Source organism: Leptonychotes weddellii, chromosome 3, assembly GCF_054177405.1.
Source record: "Leptonychotes weddellii isolate Sample4059 chromosome 3, ASM5417740v2, whole genome shotgun sequence".
NCBI lineage: Eukaryota > Metazoa > Chordata > Mammalia > Carnivora > Phocidae > Leptonychotes > Leptonychotes weddellii.
Genome location: NC_138371.1, coordinates 175,781,855 through 175,806,559, shown reverse-complemented (window position 1 = coordinate 175,806,559; position 24,705 = coordinate 175,781,855). Strand labels below are relative to the sequence as shown.

The window sequence follows — 24,705 nt, the reverse complement described above, 5'->3', positions numbered from 1 at the left end:
CCCCGGCCGCCCAACCGCCGCCCCGCCGGCCCGGCGCGACCCCGACCCCGGCCTGACCCCGACCCCGCCCCGGGCCGCCGGGCGGCCGCCGCGCTCCGTGTGGAACTTGCAACGGTCTAGGGGGGGCGGCGGGGCGCAAGCCCGGTCAGCCCCGGGGGCCCAGCGTGCCCCGGGCGAGCCCGAGCACCCAAGTGGCGCGAACGAGGCGTCCTCGCCGAGGGACGGCGGCGAATCGTAGCCCAGACACCAGCCTTTCTCAGCCTGGGCGCGCCGGCGTGCCGGCCCGGGGCGCACGCTCCGGCGGACTCTTTCCCTCCGGAACCAGTGTGCGGGGAAGGCGGGGCGGGGGGGCGCGCGGGCCGGGACGGACTGTGGGCCGGAAGTGAAGCGCCCGCGGCCGGGCGCGCAGGCCCCGCCCACTTCCGTCGGAGGGAACGGCCATGGCGCACATCACCATCAACCAGTACCTGCAGCAGGTAACGCGCGCAGTCAGTAGGGTCTGGAGCGGGAGCCCGGCGGCGCTGGCGAGAAAGTGTGGGCCAGGGCGAATCGGTTCGCCCGCTGTGCCCGAGTCCTTGGCCGCCAGAGGGAAAGCGAGGACGGTTGAGCAGGCGCCCCGACAGTGTTGCCCGGGGACCTGGGGGTGCGCCGATGGGCGTTGGCCTCAAGAGAGGGACGTGCGGAGGGGTCCGAGCGGACCCGGGAGGCCTGTCAGCCGCGCTTCGTGGCGGGGGCTCAGCCGCGACTCGGGACAGACGCTGGGAGGAGGTGGAGGCGGCAGGCGGTGCGGCTGCGAGCGCTAGTCCAGCCATCACTTGGGACACGCCTCGGGTTCCCTTCTGGCAGTTAATAGCCTTCGGGAAATGCGTCTCCACGGGAATTCCGCCCGGACAGCCTATAAACGCCAGAGCCATACTTAAAACATGGGTGTTTATGAATTCAAAACTGGCATTCTTTCCACTAAACTACGCTAATTCCCAGAACTAGAACCGTGCTGATAGGGAAAAGAGGAAGTGGATTTTTAAAATGTCTGAAGGAAGCATTCCATTGGTGATTTAGAATGTATGGTTGAGGGTCTGGGAGGAGAATGAGCCCCAGGTTTCTAGCCAGGGCAACAGATGAGCAGAGCAAATTTGGAGGGAAAGTTTACAGACACCGTTTTGGACATGTTGAGTTGGGGGTGTCTGTTGACAACCAGGTAAAGATCTTTAGGAGGCAATTTGGAGATAGTCTGGCACGATTGGTGATGAGGGAACAGAAGGCAAGCTGAGGACAGGCAGAAGCTGACACCCCACAACCCCCCCCCCCCCATGGGATATACCTGACATTCCTCAGGCACTCCTGGCTGCCCTAAAGGAAAAACAAATAGTTAATTTATAGAGATTATAATCCTGCAAGACATGAGTCTCCCTCAGTTTACAAATGTCTTAGCAATTTATAAGAACAAAGGTTTCCTATCATCAATAACCTAGCTTCCAGAAGGGAATGTAGATACAATTAAATGCCCTTAAAACCTGCAGCCCATTGACAGATTCTTGAAGCGGCAGAGGGTAATGTTCCTCCAGGAAGCTCCCAACTATCTTCATGGTAATGCCTTGCTAGAGGGAAAAACAACCTTAACTTGGCAATGGCAAGGCCTCCGGTATCCTGGGAGTCTTCTTTAACATACAAAAATCCTTTTGAAACCTCCCTTTTCCTTACCTCCCCCAACTCCCAGGTGTATAATCAGCCACCCTTCACAACTCTGGGCAGCATCTTTTTCTGTACCCGTGTTTTATTAAAACCACCATTTTGCACCAGAGACGTCTCAAGAATTCTTTCTTGGTCGTTGGCTCCGGACCTCACCCCACCAAACCTCACCTATATTCCAAAACCCCATCGTTTGGTGCCCAAACGTGGGGCTTCCAAGTGTTTTCATCTGGACTCTGAGCCACGGTGCAAACTTGGTGAGTATTTTCTCTTCTCTTCCTTTACTCTCATTCCAGGGGCTTCAAGGAGTGTGGTGTTATTGGAACACTTTCATGTTGATTGCTCAAGCTGCAATCTTTTAGCCTGTGGCTACTCTACGGGGAGGAGAAAGTCTGCTTTTTGGCTGGAAGTTAGTACCCTGGCTGGGATGGTAATAAGACCCAGAAACTTGATGCCCTCTCTTTACTTCTGTCCTTATACGAAGTTGTCTGTCTTGGGCATGGGACAGCCACCTAAGTCACCAGGACGGCTGCCAATCTTAAGACTCCTGTGTGAGGTTTCCTCCCCCCACTTTTTTTTTTTTAGAGATTTTATTTATTTACTTGACGGAGAGAGAGACAACGAGAGAGGGAACACAAGCAGGGGGAGTGTGAGAGGGAGAAGCAGGCTCCCCGATGAACAGGAAGCCCGATGCGGGGCTTGATCCCAGGACCCTGAGATCATGACCTGAGCCGAAGGCAGACGCTTAAAACTGAGCCACCCAGGCGCCTCAGATTTCCTCCTCATTGATCTAAGGTGATCCCTTCCACATCCCTGGTCTAGCTGCTTCTGGCCATGGGACCTCCACTCAGAGCCGGCCGAAACCAGCACCCGATGGAATTAAAACCTAACTTCCTAGGGAAGTTGGCTGTAAAGACCACATGTGTTGGAATGTCACTTAGACCATGATGGATTTCAGTTTTTACAGTTTTTAATCAATGTCCTCTACTAACCACTTAAATTATAAAATTGGGTAATTTCCCCTTGTAAAACTTTTCTAGTATTTTTCATGGGTTAAAAGTGGCAGGGTGATAACACAGCTTTCAGGGCTTAGGACTGCATGGCATGGGTATTTTAGTCCATTCGATAGCACCCATCTGTAGCCTAGGATGTGATGGGCAAGGGGATATCGGCATCCCGCTGGCATCCGCCCTATGGGGCCTTTTATGGCAGGAATGCCTTCAGGGGAAGGCAGAATGGTGATCAGTAGTGGTTTCTCATCTGAGGGACTCCTCTGGTCACCTTTGACAGCTGGAACCTCTGACCTGTCCTGCGTGGGATGCCTCCCGGGAGTCGGGGGGATTTGGTAATGGACCTTCTTTACTTTTCTGGGAACATGGCCTCAGTAGGCTTCTTCCCTTCCCAAGGACTCTCCCTTAGGATGCCTTTTTAACCCATTGGAAACAATTTGGATTGCAAAATTTAGGAAAGGACTGATCTGTAACACTGCATGGCCTCAGGAGATCTGTCAGTTAGATCTCTTTTGCAGGAAACAGGATTGTAATCTCTATAAGTTAACTATTTGTTTTTCCTTTAGGGCAGCCAGGAGTGCCTGAGGAATGTCAGGTATATCCCATGGGGGTGGGTGGGTTGTGGGGTGTCAGCTTCTGCTTTGTCCTCAGTTTGCCTTCTCCCTCATCACCTACGTTCTCAGAGGAGTCTTATTTGGTGAAGTAGTTGGGGTGATGGGAGGAATAACCACTAGTGCTTGTTGAACTCTTATTAAGAACCAACGACTGTCATGTACAGTGGCTCGTTATTATCACTTGTCCTGGGAGGCGGGTCTGTTGCAAGCCCCATTTTACAGAGAAGGTCCAGTGGTTTTCCAAGGCCGCTGGGCTAGTTAGTAGCACATTCGGACCAGGAGTTCTGGCCTTAGAGTCCGTGCCCTTAACATGAAGCTCACTGCCTCTGTTAGCCTAGGTTTCAGGCACCATTTCCTGTCCTAGTCAGAACCTACCTATTTCTCAGGTTCCAAAGTGTACTGTTTTTTGAATCTCAGTGACCCTCTCAGTTAGGACATATTCCGTATTTCATACTCCACAGCATCCTCAGCCAGTAACTATCTGTAGACAAGTCATAGGTCTTTCGTTTCCCTTCTTTGTGATCGCTTCCTAGTAGCTATCAGGTTGGCAGTTTGGTTTTATTCTGCTCATAAGTTTCTGAGTTCTCTTGTTGGTTTCTTGGATGCAGGCAGAACACATGCATTCGTGGGTCAGAGACCAAGGGTCTTGTAGCTCAGCTCAGCGCAGCTGGCAATGTGGGGTCAGCCTGCCGGTTCCCTTGGACCAGTGGGCCCAGAGGGGTGCCTGTACCTGCATCCAAGAGAGAAACCTGGAATTTGGGGCATCCATCCATTTTGTAGCAGGCGGTGAGCAAGCCTGCTTTTTGCTTGGGGTTAGGGAAGGGGGGAAGACATTGCTTCGTTTCTCAAAGTAATAAACAGCCCTGAACAGTGGCCCGAGTGAAGGAGCTAGCGGTCGGGGCCTTATGGGCCAGCACATTAGTTTGAGAGGCCCAAGGAGGGCTGTCCTTCCTAATGGTTGGCGGTAGCTGGGATGTCAGCGTTCGGCACCTCAACACGCCTCCAGTTTCGTTTCTGTTTGGAGAGGACAGGTTGAGTTAAAGTTTTCCAAGTATTCTACTTTTAAAAATTGTATTTAGAACAAGATCAGTTTGCATGTACAGTTGACCCTTGAACAACGTGGGGGTTAGGGGTGCTGACCCCCCCATGCAGTTGAAAATACATGTATAACTTTTGGCTCACCAAAAACAACCGATAGCATGCTGTTGACCAATAACATAAACAGTGAATCAACTTGTTTTTTGCGTTGTGTTCTATATTATGTTCTCACTACCGAGTTAGCTAGAGAAAAGGAAATGTTATTAAGAAAATTGTAAGGAGGAGAAAATGCATTTGTAGCACTCTGTTGTAAAAAGTCTAGGTCAGATCTGCTAGTCGGGGCAGCTGTGCTTCTCCCCACAGCTGGAGCTGCTCCGTATTCCTGGAGTTTCTTTGAGGGCTGGTATTCTTTGTTTGGTGTCCTTTACTTCATTCTTCTGTCCATTCTACAAATTCTTATTTCAAATGGCAAGTTACTTTTTAAAAACTATTTACATTTAAAATTGTAATTTTCCTCCAAATTTTTATTGTGAAAATTTTCAAACCTACAGAAAAGTTGAAAGGAGAACATTGAAGATGTGGACACCCTCACCTGATGCACCACGTTTCTGTGTCCTTCCCTCCGGGCACGCGTGCTTCTCTTCCCTGAACCATCTGAAAGGAGGTCGCTGCCCCCGATGCTCTTCCCATGGGCCTGAGGCTGTGCTGCCATCCGGCTGCAGGGCCTTTAGCCCAGCCGAGAAATGGAGTGTCAGTGTTTTCTGAGAGCGCATTCAGACTCCACATCCACCCACGGTGCTGTTCAGAGCCTCCTTGTTACCTGCAGGGTCCAGTCAGGTCACACTCCAAACATGGTGGTCTTGCTCTTTAGTCTTTCATCTAGAAGAGTCCTCTTGCCAGTTTCCAGGAGTGGATTTGTTTTATGACAATTAACTTTTTAAAAATGTCCAGGGCAGTGGACTCATGGCTGTGTCACTGTCTGCCTTTACTTGACTCTAGTGAATAGGTTTGGGCGAACCTGGCTAGTGTAGACGTCCTGTAGCCTCTGGAGGCTTGCATTCGTGCTCCCAACTGCCCACTCCGGTGTCCAGAGACCTTTTCCCATCGTATTGATTCATAATCTGTTGGACGGACTGTGAGAGCCTGTGAACATTCCGCCCCACACCCTTTCCAAAGTGCTTTCAGCTTTTATTCGTGGTCTTTTCCCAAGTGGGTTATTGCATGAGTGTTTGCCAAGTGGTGATTCTCTCACTCTGTTTGTTAGCTACTACTTCATCTGTTAAAAATGCTTTTCCCTGTGCTCCTTTTTAAAAAGTATCATAGATTGTTGTTAATGCCAAGTTATAATCCAGAACCAATAATAAGATTATTCTTATTCTTTCTGAAGCTCAACTTGTCCCAAATTTGGCCACTAAGAACTCCTTCAGACTGGTTTCTGGGGCTTTTGGACAGGTCTTCCTTGAGCCCTGCTTTGCCTCCTGGCACAGTAACGTCCATGCCAAGCTCATGGATTTCTTCCCCTGTCCCAGCACTGGACCAGTCCTTTCTCCAGGGAGCTCTGGTTCCTCTTAGTGGTCGTGGAGTTTGGGAAATGAATCTGAGTGCTGGTGTGTTCATTGCCACTGCAGGGCGTAGGGGGGGTCAGTACTTCAAGGCCTTGTTAGCAGATGGAGCTAGTAAATGTATTTTTTTAAACATTTTTAAAAAAGATTTTATTTATTTGACAGAGCGGGAGCACAAGCTGGGGGAGGGGGGCAGAGGGAGAAGCAGACTCCCCCGCTGAGCAGGGAGCCCGATGCGGGGCTCGATCCCAGGACCCTGAGACCATGACCTGAGCCGAAGACAGACGATCCACCGACTGAGCCACCCAGGTGCCCCTGTAAATTTAAGAAATTATGTGTTCTGGGGGCACCTGGCCGGCTCAGTTGGTGGAGCGTGCAACTCTTGATCTCGAGGTTGTGAGTTCAAGCCCCATGTTGGGTGTAGACATGACTTAAAAAAAAAAATTACAAGTTCTAAGAGTAGATGAGTTCCCCCCTCCCTGCAACCTCCATCTACCGCCTTAGAGCCAGGAGGTCACGAGGTGACCAGCAGTAGCCAGGAAAGAGAACTTTTTCCTGGGTGTGCCGAGAGCCAGCTGCACCTGATGAGGTCTGCAGTCTGTGGACCAGGCCCCAGGGACACCACGGGAATGTTGCCACCGGGCTCCCCTGGAGTGCCCCTGCACGGTCCACTGGGGGCTGCTTACGTGGCAAGGCCATGGCGTACTAACAGCCACTAAAACAGGTGACTGGGTGGCTGTGGCCCTAGTGTCCCCTGAGCTGTGTATCAGTTCTTTGAGATTTGTCCGCGGTCTGTTGTCGTCTCTTCTCCTCGGCACCTGCTGTGACAGTTTTGGCCGCCTTCATCAGCTTCCTTGAGGTAAGGGCAGTGATGGGACCAGTACTTTGTGATTATTCATAATACCTCCCACAACCCTACACAAATATCTTTTGTTTCTCGTTGTAAGGTAGACCGTAGACGTGGGATTGCTGCCTTCTGTGGTTTTGCTGGGCAGTTGAGTGCCAGATTCTTGATCACATTAGTTGTCTTAGGTGAGATGGTGTAAACTTTCCCAGCCGATGCCCTAAGTGGTGTTGAGAGTCCAGGAGCTGGATCCGTTTTGCCTGGGGGTAGGGTTGCTGCGTTGGGGGGAGAGCACGTGCGTGCCCTCCCTCGCAGGCCGATCCAGCCACTTCTCGCCTGCAACGTGGGGGAGCTCCAGTCGCTTTCTGTGGTTGGTCGTGGCTAGTCCGGCCTCCCCTGCCACGCTTACCGCTTCTGGCGGTGCGTCTCGCGACGGGAAGTGATGTGAGCGCCTGCCGCGGGTGTGCAGTCCAACTGCACGTCGTCCCTGACCGCGTCTCGTGTGGGCATCGAATGGACAGAGCTAACCCCACCGTAGATGAACCATGCTGTGTGTGCAGCTTTCTCTATGCTTGTCTTCCTCTGCCCGTTCGGATTTCTAAGTGCTTGTTGGGTAAATAAAATCTTCAGACCTCGTTTGGTTTTCTGGTTACAGAGGTCTGCCGCAGCACAGGCCCCCAGGACGGAAATCTGTAAAAGCCTCCTGAAGGCCCAGCCTGCACCCCAAGGGCCCAGGGGCAGGCACTTCTTCCTGTGCTCCCATGTCATACGCAGTTTTTCTTTTCCTTCCAGATTGAGTTAGGCACTTTCCTGTGACTTTGCGTTTGTCTTTTTGTTTTGTTTTGGGTTTTGTGTGTGTGTGTTTGTTTTTGCTTAACAGTAAGTACATTGTGGACACTGGCGCATCATCACTGCTGGATCCATCTACCCCTGTGTCACCGTCTGCTTAGCTTTGCCGTTCCCTGTTTCAGTTGATGTGTAGGTTGAGTGGAATGTGGCTTTTAAGCGCTTTTTTTCCCCATAAGCTTTGTAAGTGAATTCTCAAGTGTCTGAACGCCCGAATAAAACTAAAATAACGTGCTTTCCTTAATCACCACTGGCTTACCCTGCTTGTTTGCTGTTTCTGACAGTAAATCACGTGTTTCTTTGCCACCGAAAGATCTCATTTTGAAACGTTGCCCTCGTTTGCTGCTGCCAAGAGCCCGGTGTGTTCTGTCGTTGCTGTGGCTCCTCCAGAATCAGGAGGATGGATTTTCGAGGCGTACAACATGTTGTTTAGGTTCTGTGAGGACAAAACGGTTTGTTTTCTACTCCGCTTATCTCTTTTCAAATGTTTCAGGTCTATGAAGCCATCGACAGCAGAGATGGGGCATCCTGTGCGGAGCTGGTGTCTTTCAAGCATCCTCATGTCGCCAACCCACGGCTCCAGGTGGGCGAAGGAGCTGCACCCGCAGGTGCTCCCTAAGAGAAGCTGAGAGTTTGAGTCAGATGGAAACTAACATTGCCGCTCTTTTGAAAAATTTTGAAAATTTTAACGTTCATTTACTGTATGTCTATAATTGCAGTTCATTTATTGAGCACTGTGTGTTTGATACCAGGCTGAGGTGTGCATCTTATGCTCTGTAATAACTTCCAAGTGACCCTCTGAGCCCCAGAGACATGCAGTGTGGAGCAAGGTCGTCCAAGGTCATCCAGCAGACAGGCAGTGGGCTAGGCTGTGCCCAGGCCGGTCTGTCCCCAAAGCCCACAAACGTGTCCTGTTATAAGTAAAGCTTAGTGGGGCTGAGCCATGTCTCCTCATTCCTGTGCTGTCCATGCCACGGACACGTAGCTGGCTGGGTCAACAGAGATCTATAGCCTGCAAAGGCGGGGGTGTTTACCATCTGGCCTTTTATGGAAAGCATTTGCCAAACCCTGCTCTAAACCATAAGTGTCCTTGATTTAGCAGATAAATGATATGCAAGCCTGTCTTCTGTAGGAAGTATTCTTGGCATTTGGGGAAGTCCCATTTGCTCATTGGTTCCCTTTGTGAAACTGGAATGTGGTCCTGTTGGGGCAGTTTTTCTTTTGAAAGAAATAGGAGCTCTGTATATTGGAGATCATATTGGGCAGAGTATAGGCTGCACCTTAGACCAAATAAACCAGTTTATGGAGTAGAAGCAGGCTCTTTTTAAAAGGTAGGGTTCCCTGGGTGGCTGTCCTGTGTGACAGTGTTGAAAACCATTGCTCTAAGGGGCTCGCTGGCCAGACACTCCTCAGCCTTGTACCACCGTGGGTGGGTCTGCCATCCCTCTGTGATCCAAGGCCAATCCCCGTTGACCTACTGAGGTAGCATTCCATTCGCTGGTGGCCGTTGTCTGCCTTAGTTATTTCTTTTTTTTTTTTTTAAAGATTTTATTTATTTATTTGAGAGAGAGAGAGAAACAGCATGAGAGGGGAGAGGGTCAGAGGGAGAAGCAGGCTCCCCGCTGAGCCGGGAGCCCGACACGGGACTCGATCCCAGGACTCTGGGATCATGACCTGAGCTGAAGGCAGTCGCTTAACCAACTGAGCCACCCAGGCGCCCTGCCTTAGTTATTTCACCAGGGACGGAAGATGGGGATTTTCCTGCTGCTGTCCTTTTCCTTCCCACGCTTATGCACATGGATATGCATACGTATTAGTGCATCAGGGACTCACAGACTTCTTTAATTCTCTGTTCTGTGTGACCCCGTGGCTCTCATATGGTCTAAAATCTGGCCATGGAGAGGGAGGAGGGCGTTGTAAGTAAATGTCAGCTAGCCTAGCCCAGGACATAGAGCAGGTGGCTCTGTCACCAGGAGGTGAGGAGGGGGGATTCCTAACATGGCATCACCTCTCACTCACGCCGCCTTCCTTATGGAGCACACAGTAGCTGCTTCATAAATGCTTCTTCACTGACTGGCTGCTGAATACTAAGGTCCACACGAAAGTGCCCAGAGTATTCCTTGGACTGTGGTAGGCACGGCAGGTGTGTTTGGTGCCCTGTCACCCTGTCACTGGCCACGACACGTATGTGTGAGATCACAAGTGCCAGGTGCCCGCCCTTATCCCTAACTGTAAAGTGTGCATTCTTTTGAAACAGGTTCGTCTCAGTGTCTTTCTGCACATTGCATTCTTTTGCTGCCTTTTAATTTTATTTTTGTCATTTTTCCTCTTATCATTTAGATGGCCTCCCCAGAAGAGAAGTGTCAGCAGGTTTTGGAACCCCCTTATGATGAAATGTTTGCTGCTCATTTAAGGTAACCCCTGGGGAGGAAGAAAAATAAAGCAAATCTGGAAATTGCTGAATCGACTAGGGATTTTATTTAACATCAGCTTAGGCTTGAGAGGCACCCGGGTGGCGCAGTCGGTTGAGCCTCTGACTCTTGGTTTTGGCTCAGATCATGAGATCAAAGCCCCAAGGCAGGCTCTGCCCTCAGTGGGGAATCTGCTCCCTCCCCCCACTCACACGCATACACTCTCTAAAATAAATAAATAAATAAAATCTTAAAAAACACATCATCTTAGACTTGAAACGATGGATAATTTGCTTTGAAAAGAAAGTGTATTTGTTTTTTGGAGGGTTTTTTGGTACTTTTTAAATTTAAATTCAATTTAATTAACATATACTGTATTATTAGTTTTCAGAGGTAGAGCTCAGTGATTCATCAGTTGCGCATCACACCCAGTGCTCGTTATATCAATGGGCCCTCCTTCATGCCCATCCCCTAGTTACCCCAACCCCCCACCTCCCCTCCAGCAACCCTCAGTCTGTTTCCTGTGATTAAAAGCCTCTTATGGTTTACCTCCCTCTCTGATTTCATCTTGTTTTAAGAAATGTGCATTTGTAATTTCACTTTGTTAAAGCCTATGAAAATTTTCTGAAGCTTAAAATCCTTTAAATTTTTTTTAAAGATCTTATTTATTTATTTGATAGAGAAAGAGAGAGAGCACACAAGCAGGGGGAGGGGCAGAGGGAGAAGCAGGCTTCCCATGGAGCAGGAGCAGGGAGCCCGATGCAGGACTCGATCCCAGGACCCTGGGATCATGCCCTGAGCTGAAGGCAGATGCTCAACTGACTGAGCCACCCAGGAGCCCCTGAAATACTTTAAATTTTTTTTTTTTTTAAAGATTTTATTTATTTATTTGACAGAGACACAGCGAGAGCAGGGACACAAGCAGGGGGAGTGGGAGAGGGAGAAGCAGGCTTCCCTGCCGATCAGGGAGCCCGATGCGGGGCTCGATCCCAGGACCCCGGGATCATGACCCGAGCCGAAGGCAGACGCTCAACTGACTGAGCCACCCAGGCGCCCCGATACTTTAAATTTTTAATGAACGTTTCTTCATTTGAAAGCGCACGTATGCTCTTAAATGTGGTAGAGGCACCGCTCGCGTGGGCCGCGTGGCAGTTGTGTGTTGAGGGGCACACGGCTCACCATGGCCGTCTGTTTCCGTGGAAATAGGCCTGTGCTTCACGTCTTCGCCTTGCCGGCAACGGGGCTAGAGCTGCAGAAAGCGCACGGAAGACTTGCTCTTCGGGGACATCTCATGTCTGCTGTTTGCCCTTTGGAGGGTGGGGCCGGGCAAAGCCGGATGTCCTGAAGCACGAGGCATTGGCTCGCCCTTCTGCCTGTGCCCCTCCAGGGCTTCCTTCTCTGGAGAAGTCGGGGCGCCACTGGGCTCCTGGTAGTGTGAGGCTCCCTGCCATCTCCTGTCCGTAGGTGCAGCGGGAGGGCTGTGCTCGGCCGTGACCAGTGCCTGGCACTGAGAACCTGCTGCAAGTAGGGTCTCCTCCCGGGGCCAGAGAGCAGCGTCCCAGAACAGCATGTGGGTTTCCTCTCCCCCAGCCTGTTTTAGTTCAAAGTCACCGGTGTGTTTCTTGTCCTCCTTCTAGTTACTGTAGCCTGTAGCAGGATAAGCGGCGCGCTCAAGCGTTCTGGATGGAAGTGAGGGGTGGGGCACGTGGGGCTCGATTGCAGGTCCTGCTGCCTGTGTCCTCAGCCTGTGAGGTTTCCTTCACAGATGCACTTACGCGGTGGGAAACCACGACTTCATCGAGGCGTACAAATGCCAGACTGTCATCGTCCAATATCTTTTGTCGTTTGCGTTATGGTTTAAGATCTGGAGACATCAGGCCACTTTCATTCATACCTTTAACTAGAAAGGAATTGAAACTAACTTTGGGAAGAGAAACTCGTTTAGCTATTTCATTCAGGTGCTTAGATGTATTCTGGGCCTTAAGACTGTCGTCCAGTTACCCGTACAATGAGGGGGAACACGGGTGATGGTTAAGGGTTTTACTTAATTCTGTTGTGAACAGTGGTATTTCCTTTAAAGCATTAAGTAGAGCTACAGGGACTAGTTAGTCCCTTTGGCAAAATAGGAGAACACCAGATTCCAGGCATAGATGGACAAGAGTGGACTCCACATGTCGTCACTGAAGTGTGGCCACTGAGACCTTCAGCCAGCCAGTGTCTGATTTAAGTCATTTAAGTGCTATCTCCTAGCTAAGGCTTCTGTCAGTGAGTGTTCTAGTATTTATGTGTAACTCTGGATTTTTAGTTTGCTTATTTTTTAACTTTCTTGTTTAAGTATACAAAAGAGAAAGTTGGCTACTAACTAGCTTAGTCTCCTTTGAATTTAAGAATTCTGTAATCAAGGAAATAAACTTTATACTACAGATTCTAAAGCCTATTACGTATGTGATTATCTGGGTTCAGAAAAACCAAATAAAATGTTTGAGGTTCCCAATTAAGAAAATCTTACAATAGTCTCTTTGGGGAATGTATGTGTAAAGCAAATATATTTACTGTACTAATACCTAATAATATTCAGATATTTGTAATTTGTACATTTTTCCTTCAAGAACTTGCCCCTATGATATATAATCTTCTAAACCTAAAATTGAGAATCCTTCATATTTCTTACTCTTATCACTTCTAGCCTTGCCTTAGATTTTGTACGTTGTTCCTTAATGTAGTACATCGTTCCTGCGTGCATTTCAAGCCCACAAAGAAGAAAACTGGTAAGTATGAACAGAAATAACTGGAAACTGGCAAATGGCAGGGTTTAGTTTTTGGGTTTTTTTTTTTTTTTTTTTAGCAGAAGCTTTTTAAAACTTTAAGTAAATATGTGTTGTGTTTTCTGTATGGATATTTAATGTTACATGTTGACCTAGGATAATATCAACGCGGATAGTGGAGTTTTAATGGTCAGTGTAAACTTCAAGTGGCGGACCAGCCAGATTGTTTGCAGTGTGTTCACATAAACATAAAGCCTTGTTTTTATTTCAGACCTTCCATACCCCAGAATGTTTGTTATTTGTCAATTCTGAACTGAATTTTGATTTTAATTTGGATAAAAGGGCAGGTCAGCTGCAGTTCACGTGGAGTGACTAGAGTGAATACGTGGTAATTGGGTTATTTTAAGTTCCTTGACAAACTGATTCTTAATTTTATGATTTATTAACTGTAGGTAAATACTGAAATTTTGTGTTTACTAAAATAACTGAAGGCTTGCAAATACCTTTTATTGAAAAAACAAAATCAAATACCCTCTTTAAGTGAAGATTTGTCTTAACACATAAAAATATTTCCACCAGCTAAATTTAAAAAAAAAATCCTTTTACGACATTTTGTCTATTACGTTTTCTGGGTCCTGTTAGAAGGTCTTACTAAACCACATCTTGCTTTAACGGAGCTGCTTGGAGAGTGGTTGAAGGGAAGGAGAAGGTCCTGAATAGCGTGAGGAGGTGCTGTCTGGGGCTGAGGACCCTGGACGCAGCGGGATCTAGGCTTCTGGGGGGTCCGGGGCAGCGGGTGAGGGGCACTCCAGTGCCTGTGCTGTCAGGAAGCCCCGGCGCCGCAGCCTGCCCTGACGGGGGATGAGGAAGGCGGCAGGAGCCTCGGGTTCCTGGAGGGGTGGTGGCCCCCGTGGACGGAGGTAGCTCTGGGTGTCGGGAACGGAATCTCAGACCTCGTGGCCTCTTCCAACGTGCTTGCTTTCCTGCCCTGCAGGGCTCTGCCCGTCATGTATGCCGTAGCACTCGACCTTCGAGTCTTCGCCAATAACGTAAGTTTAGTTCTCGTCACTGTTCTTTTAAAAATCTCAGTTTCTATCTTTTGCTTAATTTCATGTCATTCTTCCAGAAGTTTTGAGGGTTAGGATGTGGGTTAGCACGTACTTGGTGTAGCGAGCGGAAGGGCGGGAGGTAGCTGGACTGTCTGGGTTGGTGGGTTTTCCTGCCGTGGGTGTAGACGGAGGTTCTCTGTGCGTGTTAACCCGTTATGGCAGATGGCAGATTTTTTTAAAGGAGCGAGGCAGTAACACGAGCAGGTCTGCGTTCTCCTCTGCTGTGAAGATGTGGCTGTCCCCCGTCTTGAGGAATCCCACCCTGATGTAGATGGGGGCAGCAGCTAGGGGTCTCTCTGGTGTGGGGGGTCGGTTTGCCCTTGGGGGTCAGCGTAAGGCAGTTCTGGAGCGGCAGTTCTGAACTAACACACCTTTATGGCTCTAAAAACTATAACTTCCCATTCTGAACAAGATGGGGTAGGTACAGTTTTCCTTTCCATCCTGCTGAGAATTCGGAAGCCAGCACGACTTGCAGACCAGCAAGTGGTGGGTCTCCTGCATTTGCTTCTTGCTTCCTATCCTGGACTGGGTCCCAGAGGAGCCTCAGATCCAGGAAGACTGACAGGCAGAGATGAAGAGGCCCCAAGGAAAGCAGGAGGGGGGTTCTGGACAGACTTCTTCAGCAGTCCCTGCCGCAGCCCCCCAAACTGTGCCAGTCCCCAGCGCTTCAGCAAAGCCCTCGGGGAGCCGGACCCAGCCAAGCCAGCGGCAGCTCCCCACCAGCATGGCATCCGCTGCTGATGCGAGATAAACAGGGTCCACGTGACCTCATACCCCAAATATCACTTACGGAGAATCTCAGCCTGTGAAGAGAGACGATCCACAAACACCGGATGTTGGAATTCCTTGACTTGCTCGTACCCCGGCCATCCTAAATAAGTCTCAGGAAAAGTCACGAACACGCTTGAAACAAATGAAAACATAGACGGTCTCAGCAAAGAAATAGAAGATGTAAAGAAGAACTGTGATAGAAATTTCTAGAACCAAAAAATATAACTTAAACGCAAATTAGGCTCCAAAGAGCTTTGTTTATATATCTATTTGTATTTACCATATTAAAAATTTTTAACTGGGATTTAAAAAAATATTCCTCTAAAATGACAAGCCTTTTATGTGGTAACATAAGTGACGTTTTAAGAGAAAAATACCTATATTTTCCAAATGAACAAAATGTGCTGAGAAGAGTGCTGGATTTTTATTTTAATCTTACAGAAGCCGCCTGACCCCGTGTCCTTCTGCAGGCATGGTGTTGCGGCTTGAATATATGAAGACGGTCTGGCCTCACCCAGGTGTAGATGGAAAGGAGAGGAGTATTTTAATAGCCTTTCAGATGATTGTGGATACTCTTTTCCTCTATTACCAAAGCTCCAAGGGGTTGTTACGGTGTGTCCTCCGAAGCTTAGCGTTGAGCTTTTTTTGCTGTTGTATTGGAATCTGCTGGGTGTCCTGGTCTCTGGGTGGACTGTGTGCTCTTGTGTGATCTTGTAGCATCAGACAGACGTTGATCATTTGGAAAGTTCTGGTTCACCGAGTCACAGAGATGTTCCAAATGTGGATGTGTTTCATTGTGTAAAAGAAAACCCCAAACCAAAAAAACTCCCATTTGTTAATGCCTCCAGTGACCTTATCTGTAAAGTTTTGGAGTAATGAAATGCTGCCACGTTCATGGTGGTTGATGACAAGTTACCCAAAATTCTGGTTTTTTTTTTTTTTTGAAAGCACAGATGTCATTGGCCACAAATACTGTCAGGTGTTTGCTTGGAATTGATTGGTTGTGTTTCGCTTTAGAGCAAACGGTCCTTCAGCCACCCTCGCCTGGACCGCCTTGCTCGTCTGTCCGTCGCTGGTTCCACACGCTAGCTGGCAACTCCAGCAGCTTCCCAAGTGCTTTTCCCGGAGAAAACCATACTGTCATTTCATCACAAAGAATGTTAAATATTTGCATATTCAAGAGCCAAGACTTAGGATGTACTGTGTCGTCAGGGACAGTTTGAAGTGACCTTGGTGTTAGTGTCTGACTGCAGGACTGTGCGGGGTGATGTTAGGGACATCGTGTTGCTGCTGCAGTTTGGTGTCGCTGGAGAGGCCCCCACGTTTTCACCTACCACAGTGCTCGCATCGTCAGTGCAAGTGACGGTACAATAAGGGGACAAATACTGGCTGTTGGTGTTGTCATGAAAATAGTTCTGACCGCATGGATCATGTGCAAGTGTTTTGAAGGCTCCCAGGGTTTCGTAGATCATACTTTGGGCACCTGTGTTAGGGGGTGTGAGCGGGAGCCAGCAGGTCCCAGGAACAAGGGGAGAGTCAAACCTGGTGATGACTTCGGTGTCTGTCGGAAGTGTGTGTTTTGGGGTTTTGACTGGCTGTAGGCGGGGGCAGAGCATGAGCCCGTAAGGAAAGGCTCCTGGAGGGGCGCAGGGCCCCGTGCCCCAGACTTAGAGAACAGACCAACTCAATAGCTGGAATTGGTTGAAGAGTTGATTTGTGTAAGAGTCAGGATACGCTACCGATTTCTCAATTTTTAACAATGCTAACATCAACTAGAAGATTTCACCAGAGCTGCTCGGGACTCTGACCCTCGGTTGTAGCCATTTTTGCTTCTAGCAGCAGCGGAGGTTTCTTTCCCACTCAGGAATTGAGAGGAAATTAAACGTGACTGTTTGTGTTCTATCAGGCAGACCAGCAGTTGGTAAAGAAAGGGAAGAGCAAAGTCGGGGACATGCTGGAAAAGGCAGCCGAGCTGCTGATGAGCTGCTTCCGCGTCTGCGCCAGTGACACGTGAGTACAGCGTGGAGGTGGCTGCGCCAGTGGGTGATGCTTGTGTCCCTCCTGCGTGTGCGCGGACCCCATGGTCGTCGTTCCGATTTGCTTAGCTAGTCCGCTGCTGTGTCCAGGATGTGAGAGAGAGAGAAGGTGGTGTGTGAGGTTTGCCTGTGTCTCTCGAGCGCTTTCCTCCTGCCCCTGCGTCCCTTCTGCACCTGGTCCAAGCCCCGTCCGCTGGGAACGCGCCCAGCGGCTTGTGCTGAGTGCAGGTCTGCGGATGCTCAGTTCTCCAACCGTCTTTACTTTGTCTTCCTTTCTGTGTGCTAGGTGGAGAATTCTAGATAGACCGCTTTTTCTGCTGGCGCTCTGGCCGCGCCGCTTCCTCACTGTGTCTCCCGCCGTGTGACTCCATACTCCCCTTTGTTAGGGTCCGTCCAGCGTCTCGGATCTCTGCGCCGATGTGTTTTGTTAGAGCCTTCCAAGGGTGATTGCTACATCCTTTCTCCCACTCCCTTTTGTCCGCATTCTGTCTTCTTTGAGACGCCAGGCTCATGTATGTTAGACGCATGTCCTGCCATGGACACGGGTGCCCTGTGTTTCCCTCTTGAGCTGTACGTGTTTATCGTGGGATAACTGGCTTTCTTGATGTGACACCCAAAACACAATAACCTAAGAAAAAATAGATAAAGCAGACTTCATCAAAATTAAAAACTTTGTGTTTCAAAGGATGCCATCCAACAAGTGAAAAACAACCATAGAATGGGGAAGATACTTGCAAATAACGTAGCTGACAGTAACCTGTATCCAGAATGTATGAAGATAAGTAATCCGATTTATGTGGGCAAAGCCCCTGGATAGACATTTCTGCAAAGAAGATAGACAGATGGCCAGTAAACCCACAAACAGGTGCTCAACATCCTTAGTCAGAAAGGAAGCGCAAATGAAAACCACGGCGGGCCGCGCTTCACACCCAGCAGCGTGCTGAGCGTTGGGGGGGCTGCAGCGGGCTGGGCCTCAGAGAGACCCCTCGGGGGTCGCTTCCTGAGTGTCACCAGTATTAGAGTGTTTGGTTTGTTTTCTACCCTCCAAGGCAGGCAGTGTTCATCATCCCCGTGTTGATTTGAGGTCACGGCGCCAGTGAGCGACAAGAGTCCTGGAGGGGCTGGCCGCTATCACGGAACAGACTTTGTTTTTAAACGCTGACCGCGGTTCTACACTGAATATTCCTATATGGGAGGGATCTTAGGGATGGTCTTGGGGAGGGTTTCTTTGTCCCCGGCTTGTGAACAGCCTGTGGTTCCATACCGGCGTGTTTATTTCATATGCTTTGACCCCATGCCCTGGGATTTCGGGTGTGCAGGCAGCCTGCCGCGGGCCCCCCTCCCCGGTGCCCCGTTGGTGGGCTTGCAAGCCGCACCATAGAAGAACCACCGCAGGGCGCAGATACGCGGCAGGCTCCGCTGTGCGTTGTGTTTCAGCACTGCATCGTGAAGATCCTCGAGCGTCTGACCGCGTGGACAGAATTGCACAGGGGACACTGTAGACTCCCCACGTGCCCCGTTGGCGTTTACATGCCGTATGCTGTCCGGTCACGCGTCTTGCCTTCTGTGCGTCTAGCAGTTTTCTTTCTTCTAAAGGTTATGCGTCCGTCAGAGACTTCCCTAAGTGCCACACTCTCCTTTATAGTTTGAGGTAAAACTTACTGGCAGTGATTCACACGGATCTTGACTGTATTTTGACAAGTGTGTGTGCGTGTGTGACCCAACCCCTCCCGAGGCCGAGGACATTGTCATCACGCCGTCCCCTTCCCAGGCGGACCCACACCACGGTTCCAGTCTCCCGTTGGTGGCCGCGTGCACTGCGTCTTGTTCCACGTTGTCGTGTGTTTCCGAGTCCGTCTTGCCCTCTGGATGAGCGAGCACACGTCCATTGAAAATAATAGACGTGTTGCCGATGAGGCAGTTGGCGGCGGCCCACACGCGTACTGGGGTCGTCTGTTGTGGCTGGTGGTTCGACCTCTGCTCGGGCTGCTTATTTCATGGGCACAGCTTGAGCTGTGGGGTTTTATCTCAAGGTATTAATTTTGTTTAGGCAGATTTGTGTGTGTGTGTGTGTGATTTATAAACACTGATTTCCTGGGTAACTTAAAAAAAACTGTTTTCCCGTAGCCGGGCCGGCATCGAGGACTCTAAGAAGTGGGGGATGCTGTTCCTGGTGAACCAGCTATTCAAGATCTACTTTAAGGTGTGATTCCACGTGGGCGCCTTAAATACTCTGTGGGCCTTTTCCTTCTCCCTGTCTCCCTGGATGCCATCTCTGTGCCGGCCTCCCTGCCATCGCCGGGAGGTGATCCTCACCTGGCCGTATCCAGTCGAGTCTGTGGAGCTCCTCCTAGGTGCAGGGACTGTCCTGTTTCAGCCTCCACCCGACGAGGGGAGCCCTGCATCTCCTGGGGAAAGCAAGGCGCCAGTGCCCTGAGCGGGTGGGCTTTCACGTGAGGGGTATGACCCCAGGCCTTCCACCCGCCACTGTTAACAATTAGCTACGGAGCAGGTGGCGGGTGGGTGGGTCAGGAGGTCCTTCCTGCTGCACGAGGTTGTCCAGCGAGGGGCGGCCCCGTGGGGCACCAGCAGCTGGTGCCTGGCCCTCTGGGTGTCATCTGCACCACGCAGCGTGTGTTTTAGTGTTTCTTACGGACGCCTATTAATCAGTTTTGGTGATGTAATTGGCTTTGTAATTCCCGCTTTAAGGAGGCAAATAGGGGCGCCTGGGTGGCTCAGTCGGTTGAGCAACTGCCTTCGGCTCAGGTCATGATCCCAGGATCCTGGGATCGAGTCCCGCATCGGGCTCCCGGCTCGGCGGGGAGCCTGCTTCTCCCTCTGACCCTCCCCCCTCTCATGCTGTTTCTCTCTCGCTCGTTCTCAAATAAATAAATAAATAAAAAAGGAGGCAAATACTTGGTAAAGCGGAAGCTTTTGTTCGTCCTGCTCGTTTTGTTGTGTAATACTTGGAAGGGCTTGTTCCAGATCAACAAGCTACACCTGTGCAAGCCCCTCATCAGAGCCATTGACAGCTCGAACCTGAAAGAGGACTACAGCACTGCCCAGAGGGTGACGTTCAGGTACTACGTCGGGCGCAAGGCCATGTTCGACAGCGACTTCAAGCAAGGTTGGTCCTTAGTCTTTGTTGCCTGTGTTTTAGAGACCCTGGATCCTGAGCAACGTCCAAGAACGCTCACTGCCTCTTAGCAGCATGTAGGTGGCAAGCGGTGGGGCCCCTGTCCTGCGTGTGCGCGTTTGTTGCTGATGCTGAGGTCGGTTGAGCGCGGGAAGGCCCGGGCCGTGTCTCTCGAACTCCTGCCGGAGTCGCAGTTACCGCGGGCGACTTTCTCGTGGGGGCGATTCGGCACCACTGTTCTTCTCTGGCATGTGCCTTCGGGGCGGCCCAGGATCCGGAACAGGGAGCCCAGGCAGCCCACGGCGTCTGTGTTAGACACGCCAGGGGCCGCCAGCACGGAGGGTTGCTGCGCGGCGTGGTGCTCGGGCCCTGCTCGTGCGGGCAGCGCTCTCGGAAACCTCGGCGCGGGGAGCGTCTGTGCGGGCTTCTCAAGAACACGAAGCCAGGCTTTTTCTTTTCAGCTTGGGATTAGCTGACAGCGGTTGTTCTTTACGGTCTCCTCGGCCGTTCTCGGACCAGACTCTGTAAACCCGCTCCTCAACAGCTGTGTGCACATGAGGACCGGGCCTGGAACGGCTTCGCTTTCCGTGTGTTTGGGCCGGGGATTCTCGGCCGGTGGAAGTGACCGGCTGCGGGGGGCGTGCCCTGGTTTCTCTCCGGCGGGCTTGTGCCCACCAAACTCGTTCTCCTTCACAGAAGTTTGAATAGACCCACGGCTCTTGAACAAGGGCTATCCTCCGTGGTTCTCTCGTCTTTTTTTTTTCCTTAGAATAGAAAGCGCAAGAATAGAAACTTTTAAGTTATATTCTTTTGAAGTTTCTCAAGTTTGGTGTTGATGTTTTTCCTCCAGACTCATTTGAATACCCAATACAGCAATACAGCGAGAAATGATTGATCACTGTTAGCGGTAGGAATTGATGGTTCCCAAGACAGCAGCGTTTCAGGGGGTGCAGGGGTGGGACGCGGTGCGGGCGGGGGCCGTGGTGAGCGCGGGCGGTGTGACTTGTGTCTACAGCGGAGGAGTACCTGTCCTTTGCCTTTGAGCACTGCCACCGCTCGAGTCAGAAGAACAAGAGGATGATTCTGATATATTTGCTGCCAGTAAAAATGCTGCTGGTAAGTGATTCTACTCTGCTCTTTGAGGTCTCGGTGCTCAGTGAAGAGGTTGATAGAATTTTAAAAATGTAGCAGGTGTCGCGTAGCTACGTAGTCTGAGCTGCATGTGAACACACCCCAGAAATGGAGAGTGGAGGGTAAGCTGCTTGGTGTGTGGCCGGAACCATTTATCTCCCCGGCTGACACTTTCTCTTAAAAGTATCTGCCTCAGACGTGCGACGTATGTAAGAAAATAAATGTATGTTATTTTTATTGCTCCTAAGAACGTAAATTAATAGAGATGGATTAAGCAAGGAAGAGAAATGTGCCAGCCTCTCTTCAGGTATCTTATTTAGTCACCCAAAGTTAATTTGATACTTGAAAAGAAATGACAAGTAACTAGCAAGTTAAATTGACTAAAACTTACTCAAAGTGATAGAGCTTCCTTTCCTCCCACTTAAAAATTTTTTAAAAATTATCCGAGCAGTACACATGGCTCAAACTTGAATAGCTCAGGGTAGCTTGTAAGGGAAAAGCAACAAGTCGTACCTTTCTCCCCACGTCTGAGCCTGCTTCCCAGAAACAACCAGTTGTAAATGGCTCAGCCGATTCTTCTGGAAGGCATTTCCGAGTTCCCAGCCCTTACACCGGCCTGTCTTCCGCCATGTCTTCCCCCTTGGATATGAGCTGCGAGGGCGTGAGGGGCTGGGCCGGGTGCCCCTGGGGCTCTGGCTGCCAGACCCATGTTGGTTTGTCAGCTGCTTCTGAAGAAACAGGTTGCAGGTTTTTAAGATGTGACTTCTTGATAGGGATTTTATAATTCTGTTAAAAATGAAAGGCTCTTACTCTGGGAAATGGGCAATCTGTCTCAGGGTCACATGCCGACCATCGAGCTGTTGAGGAAGTATCATCTCATGCAGTTTGCCGAAGTGACCAAAGCTGTCAGGTACCGTGTCCTTTTCCATTTGGGGCTTTCAGACGCGGAGTTAATCATTAAAAGTCTCACACGTGTTGTGCGAGGGCTGGTCCTGGGCCTTGGTTTTCCTGACTGTGCATGCACATTTCTCCCCACACCCAGCGAAGGCAACCTTCTGCTCTTGAACGAGGCCTTGACGAAGCACGAGACCTTCTTTATTCGCTGTGGCATTTTCCTTATCCTTGAAAAGCTGAAGATCATCACCTACAGGAATCTTTTCAAGAAAGTGTGAGCTAAATGTTTCCTTTATTAGTAAGTTTAAGTTCTCAGTGTGACTCAGCCCCCACACTGTGAAGGGCGATGACCCCCGGAGACGGAGTGTGTGCCAGTGTGGACGAGGCCCCAGCACTGCCTTGAGCTTGTGCGGATGCACTCAGACCTCCAGGCCGCCCACGGCCGCCAGCTCCACTCACCCCAGCACCTCGCGGGCACGTGGGCACACCTCCGTCAGGTGTCCCGCGTTCTGTCCCGCAAGTGGGACAGGTGCTCTGTCCTTCATTCATAACCAACCAAGCCAGCCCCGCCACTACTGTTTGTCAGAAAGTTGAATTCTGCATCTGTCCCTTTCCCCAGCTGTGGGTAGTATGTCCAGAATCGTGAGGGCCACGCGTCCTCGAATCCATAGGGCACGGTTCGTGGTAAGGGGTGTCCTGATGACAGAGACGTCAGAATGTGGGATCACGTGCTTCTTGGACTCTGAGATGAATATGGGGAGATGGAGACACAGGGTCCTGTTTTCCCTCCTGACTCGGGATGCCTTCTCGCCTTTGGAGTGCTTGAGTCCCGTCAGTAACCCACGTGGCCCTGTGCTTGCCCCCCCAGGTATCTGCTGCTCAGAACACACCAGTTGTCTCTAGATGCCTTCCTGGTCGCCTTGAAGTTCATGCAGGTGGAAGACGTGGACATCGATGAGGTCCAGTGCATCCTGGCCAACCTGATCTACATGGTGAGACGCCCTCCCCAGCCGGCCGGGTCTGGAGCCGGAGGCTCTCATGTAGTGGCTGGAAAGCCGTTGGTGTTTGTTAGAACTCCTGTTATCCCGGGAAGTGACCGGGCTTTGAGGGGCCGCGGGTGGGTGGACATTGTCTGTACGTCCCTGTTGTGCGGTGTCTCTGCATTTCTCCGTTGTCTTTGGAGCAGACTGCTGACACCTGGGGCTGAGGAGGGGTGAGCCAACAGGCTTGTTGTGACCCCGGCCGTCTCTTTCCCCCAGGGTCACATCAAAGGCTACATATCACATCAGCATCAGAAGTTAGTTGTTAGCAAGCAGAACCCGTTCCCCCCACTGTCAACAGTGTGTTGACTGTGCACACACTCCGAGGACAGGACAGCTGTGTCTCCTCCAGCTTTTGTCTGCGTGGATGGACTCGGTATTGTCTGCAGCCGGACTCTGGGGCTCGTTTGCTGGCGCACATGGCTCCTGGAAACCTCCATGGTCACTCACAAGTAACGTCCGCCGTGCGGACAGCTGGAGCTCCCTCTTGAGAAAATGGGCATGTCCGTTCCCATTGGAGCTGGGGAAGTGTCCATGGAGGGCTCCGGCTCACTCTTCTTAAAAGCGTCTTCCTCAATTTTTATGTAACTTTTTCTGTAAAACGTCATCCTGAATTTATACAGATGGCATATTCTTTATTTTATCTTAATATTTTCATTTGTTAAATTAGAACATTGTACATGATTAAAATGCTTGGTTAACTAAAGGCTTCTTTTTATAAAATGAATTTACCTTGATAATTTTCCACAGTTTACAGCCTGCCATTTTCAGAGTCTGCACATTTCCTCTGTTTGTGCAACACTCACTAAAGAAGAAAGCGTCCTGGGCTGTTGTAGCTTTATCTTTGCAGCCTCCTCAAGGCTGGGAGCCACTTACCCCGCTGCGCAGAGAAGCTGCCCTCCAGGCCGCGGGTTCCTGCTCCACGTGGGCGGAGCTCGGCTCCCGCTGCCCGAGGGGCCACCCCGGGCGTGCTGGCAGGAGGGCAGCATCCGCATGAGCTCAGGGCTCGGGGGAGGTGAGGCTGGCTGGCCCGCAGGGTGACCACTGGAGGTGCGTTGGCACTGGCCTCGGGCTCCCAGTCCAGTGCAGGCGGGCCTCAGCAGCGGTTGCTCCCGCCTCTTCACGGCCTGGAGCGGGTTCTAAGAGCAAGTGTCCCAAAGGGCCCAGCCAGCCTCCGCGTCACTCTGTCACCTGATGGAGGCACATCCAGATTCCAGCTGAGGGACGTGCGTGCCCTGGAGTGCGTGTGCGGAGCGTGTGCCGCGGTTTTATGATCGCCAGGTTCTTGACCTCAGGACAGTGTGGCGTCCCGGCGGGCAGGGATCACCGTGCGCCGAGGCTCACTCGGGGGCTGGGACCCTGCCGCCCCCTTCTCCGGGGCACCGTTCTCTCACGACGGGCGAGGAAGAGCGAGCTTGCGCTGCTTCCCAGGGTCGCCCTGCAGCCTAGTGTAGACTGGGGTGCTCCTTCGAGCCGTGGGTAGTGACCCCGAGAGTCCGGGCTTGGCTGGTACTGCCGCGGAGGAAACAGACGTCAGGTTCGGTGCCTCTGTTTGGACTCGGCCTGCGTGCACGGTGGCGCCCGTGAGGTTCGCGGGCGCGGCGCCTGCGGTTGGTCCCCGTGGGGCCCGGGCGGGACGCGGTCTGGCCCCTGTAGAGGCCCCTCTTCTCGAGGTGTGCCCGCCTGGCCCAGCGCCCTTGCAGTCAGTTCTGCAGCAGACGGGGCAGGGCTTCGGTCGCAGCTGCGGCCCCGCCGGCCGCACGGAGGCCCCCACTCGGCAAAGCCGGGCTTGCGGTGGGACAGCGCCGC

General features: G+C 51.1%; 1 protein-coding gene across 3 annotated transcripts; it reads left to right on the top strand.

The window, feature by feature from the left end:
• Positions 1 to 63: 63 nt before the first annotated feature.
• PCID2 (PCI domain containing 2) lies at positions 64 to 23,602 on the top strand. Of its 3 annotated transcripts, XM_081815237.1 has the most exons (16): positions 64 to 476; positions 1,718 to 1,946; positions 3,266 to 3,294; positions 8,097 to 8,186; positions 9,944 to 10,017; positions 11,780 to 11,847; positions 12,743 to 12,782; positions 13,774 to 13,828; positions 16,566 to 16,669; positions 18,823 to 18,898; positions 19,681 to 19,822; positions 20,847 to 20,947; positions 21,799 to 21,872; positions 22,005 to 22,130; positions 22,725 to 22,848; positions 23,116 to 23,602. In XM_081815237.1, exons 1-16 carry the CDS (start codon positions 441 to 443, stop codon positions 23,203 to 23,205), a joined length of 1,458 nt encoding a protein of 485 aa, XP_081671363.1. In that variant the 5' UTR covers positions 64 to 440; the 3' UTR covers positions 23,206 to 23,602. The 3 variants fall into 3 exon arrangements, with proteins under 3 accessions (XP_081671363.1, XP_081671364.1, XP_081671365.1); XM_081815238.1 differs by lacking the exons at positions 1,718 to 1,946; positions 3,266 to 3,294 and having other exon boundaries at positions 68 to 476; XM_081815239.1 differs by lacking the exons at positions 64 to 476; positions 1,718 to 1,946; positions 3,266 to 3,294; positions 8,097 to 8,186; positions 11,780 to 11,847 and having other exon boundaries at positions 9,945 to 10,017; positions 12,701 to 12,782.
• The last annotated feature ends 1,103 nt before the right edge of the window (positions 23,603 to 24,705 follow it).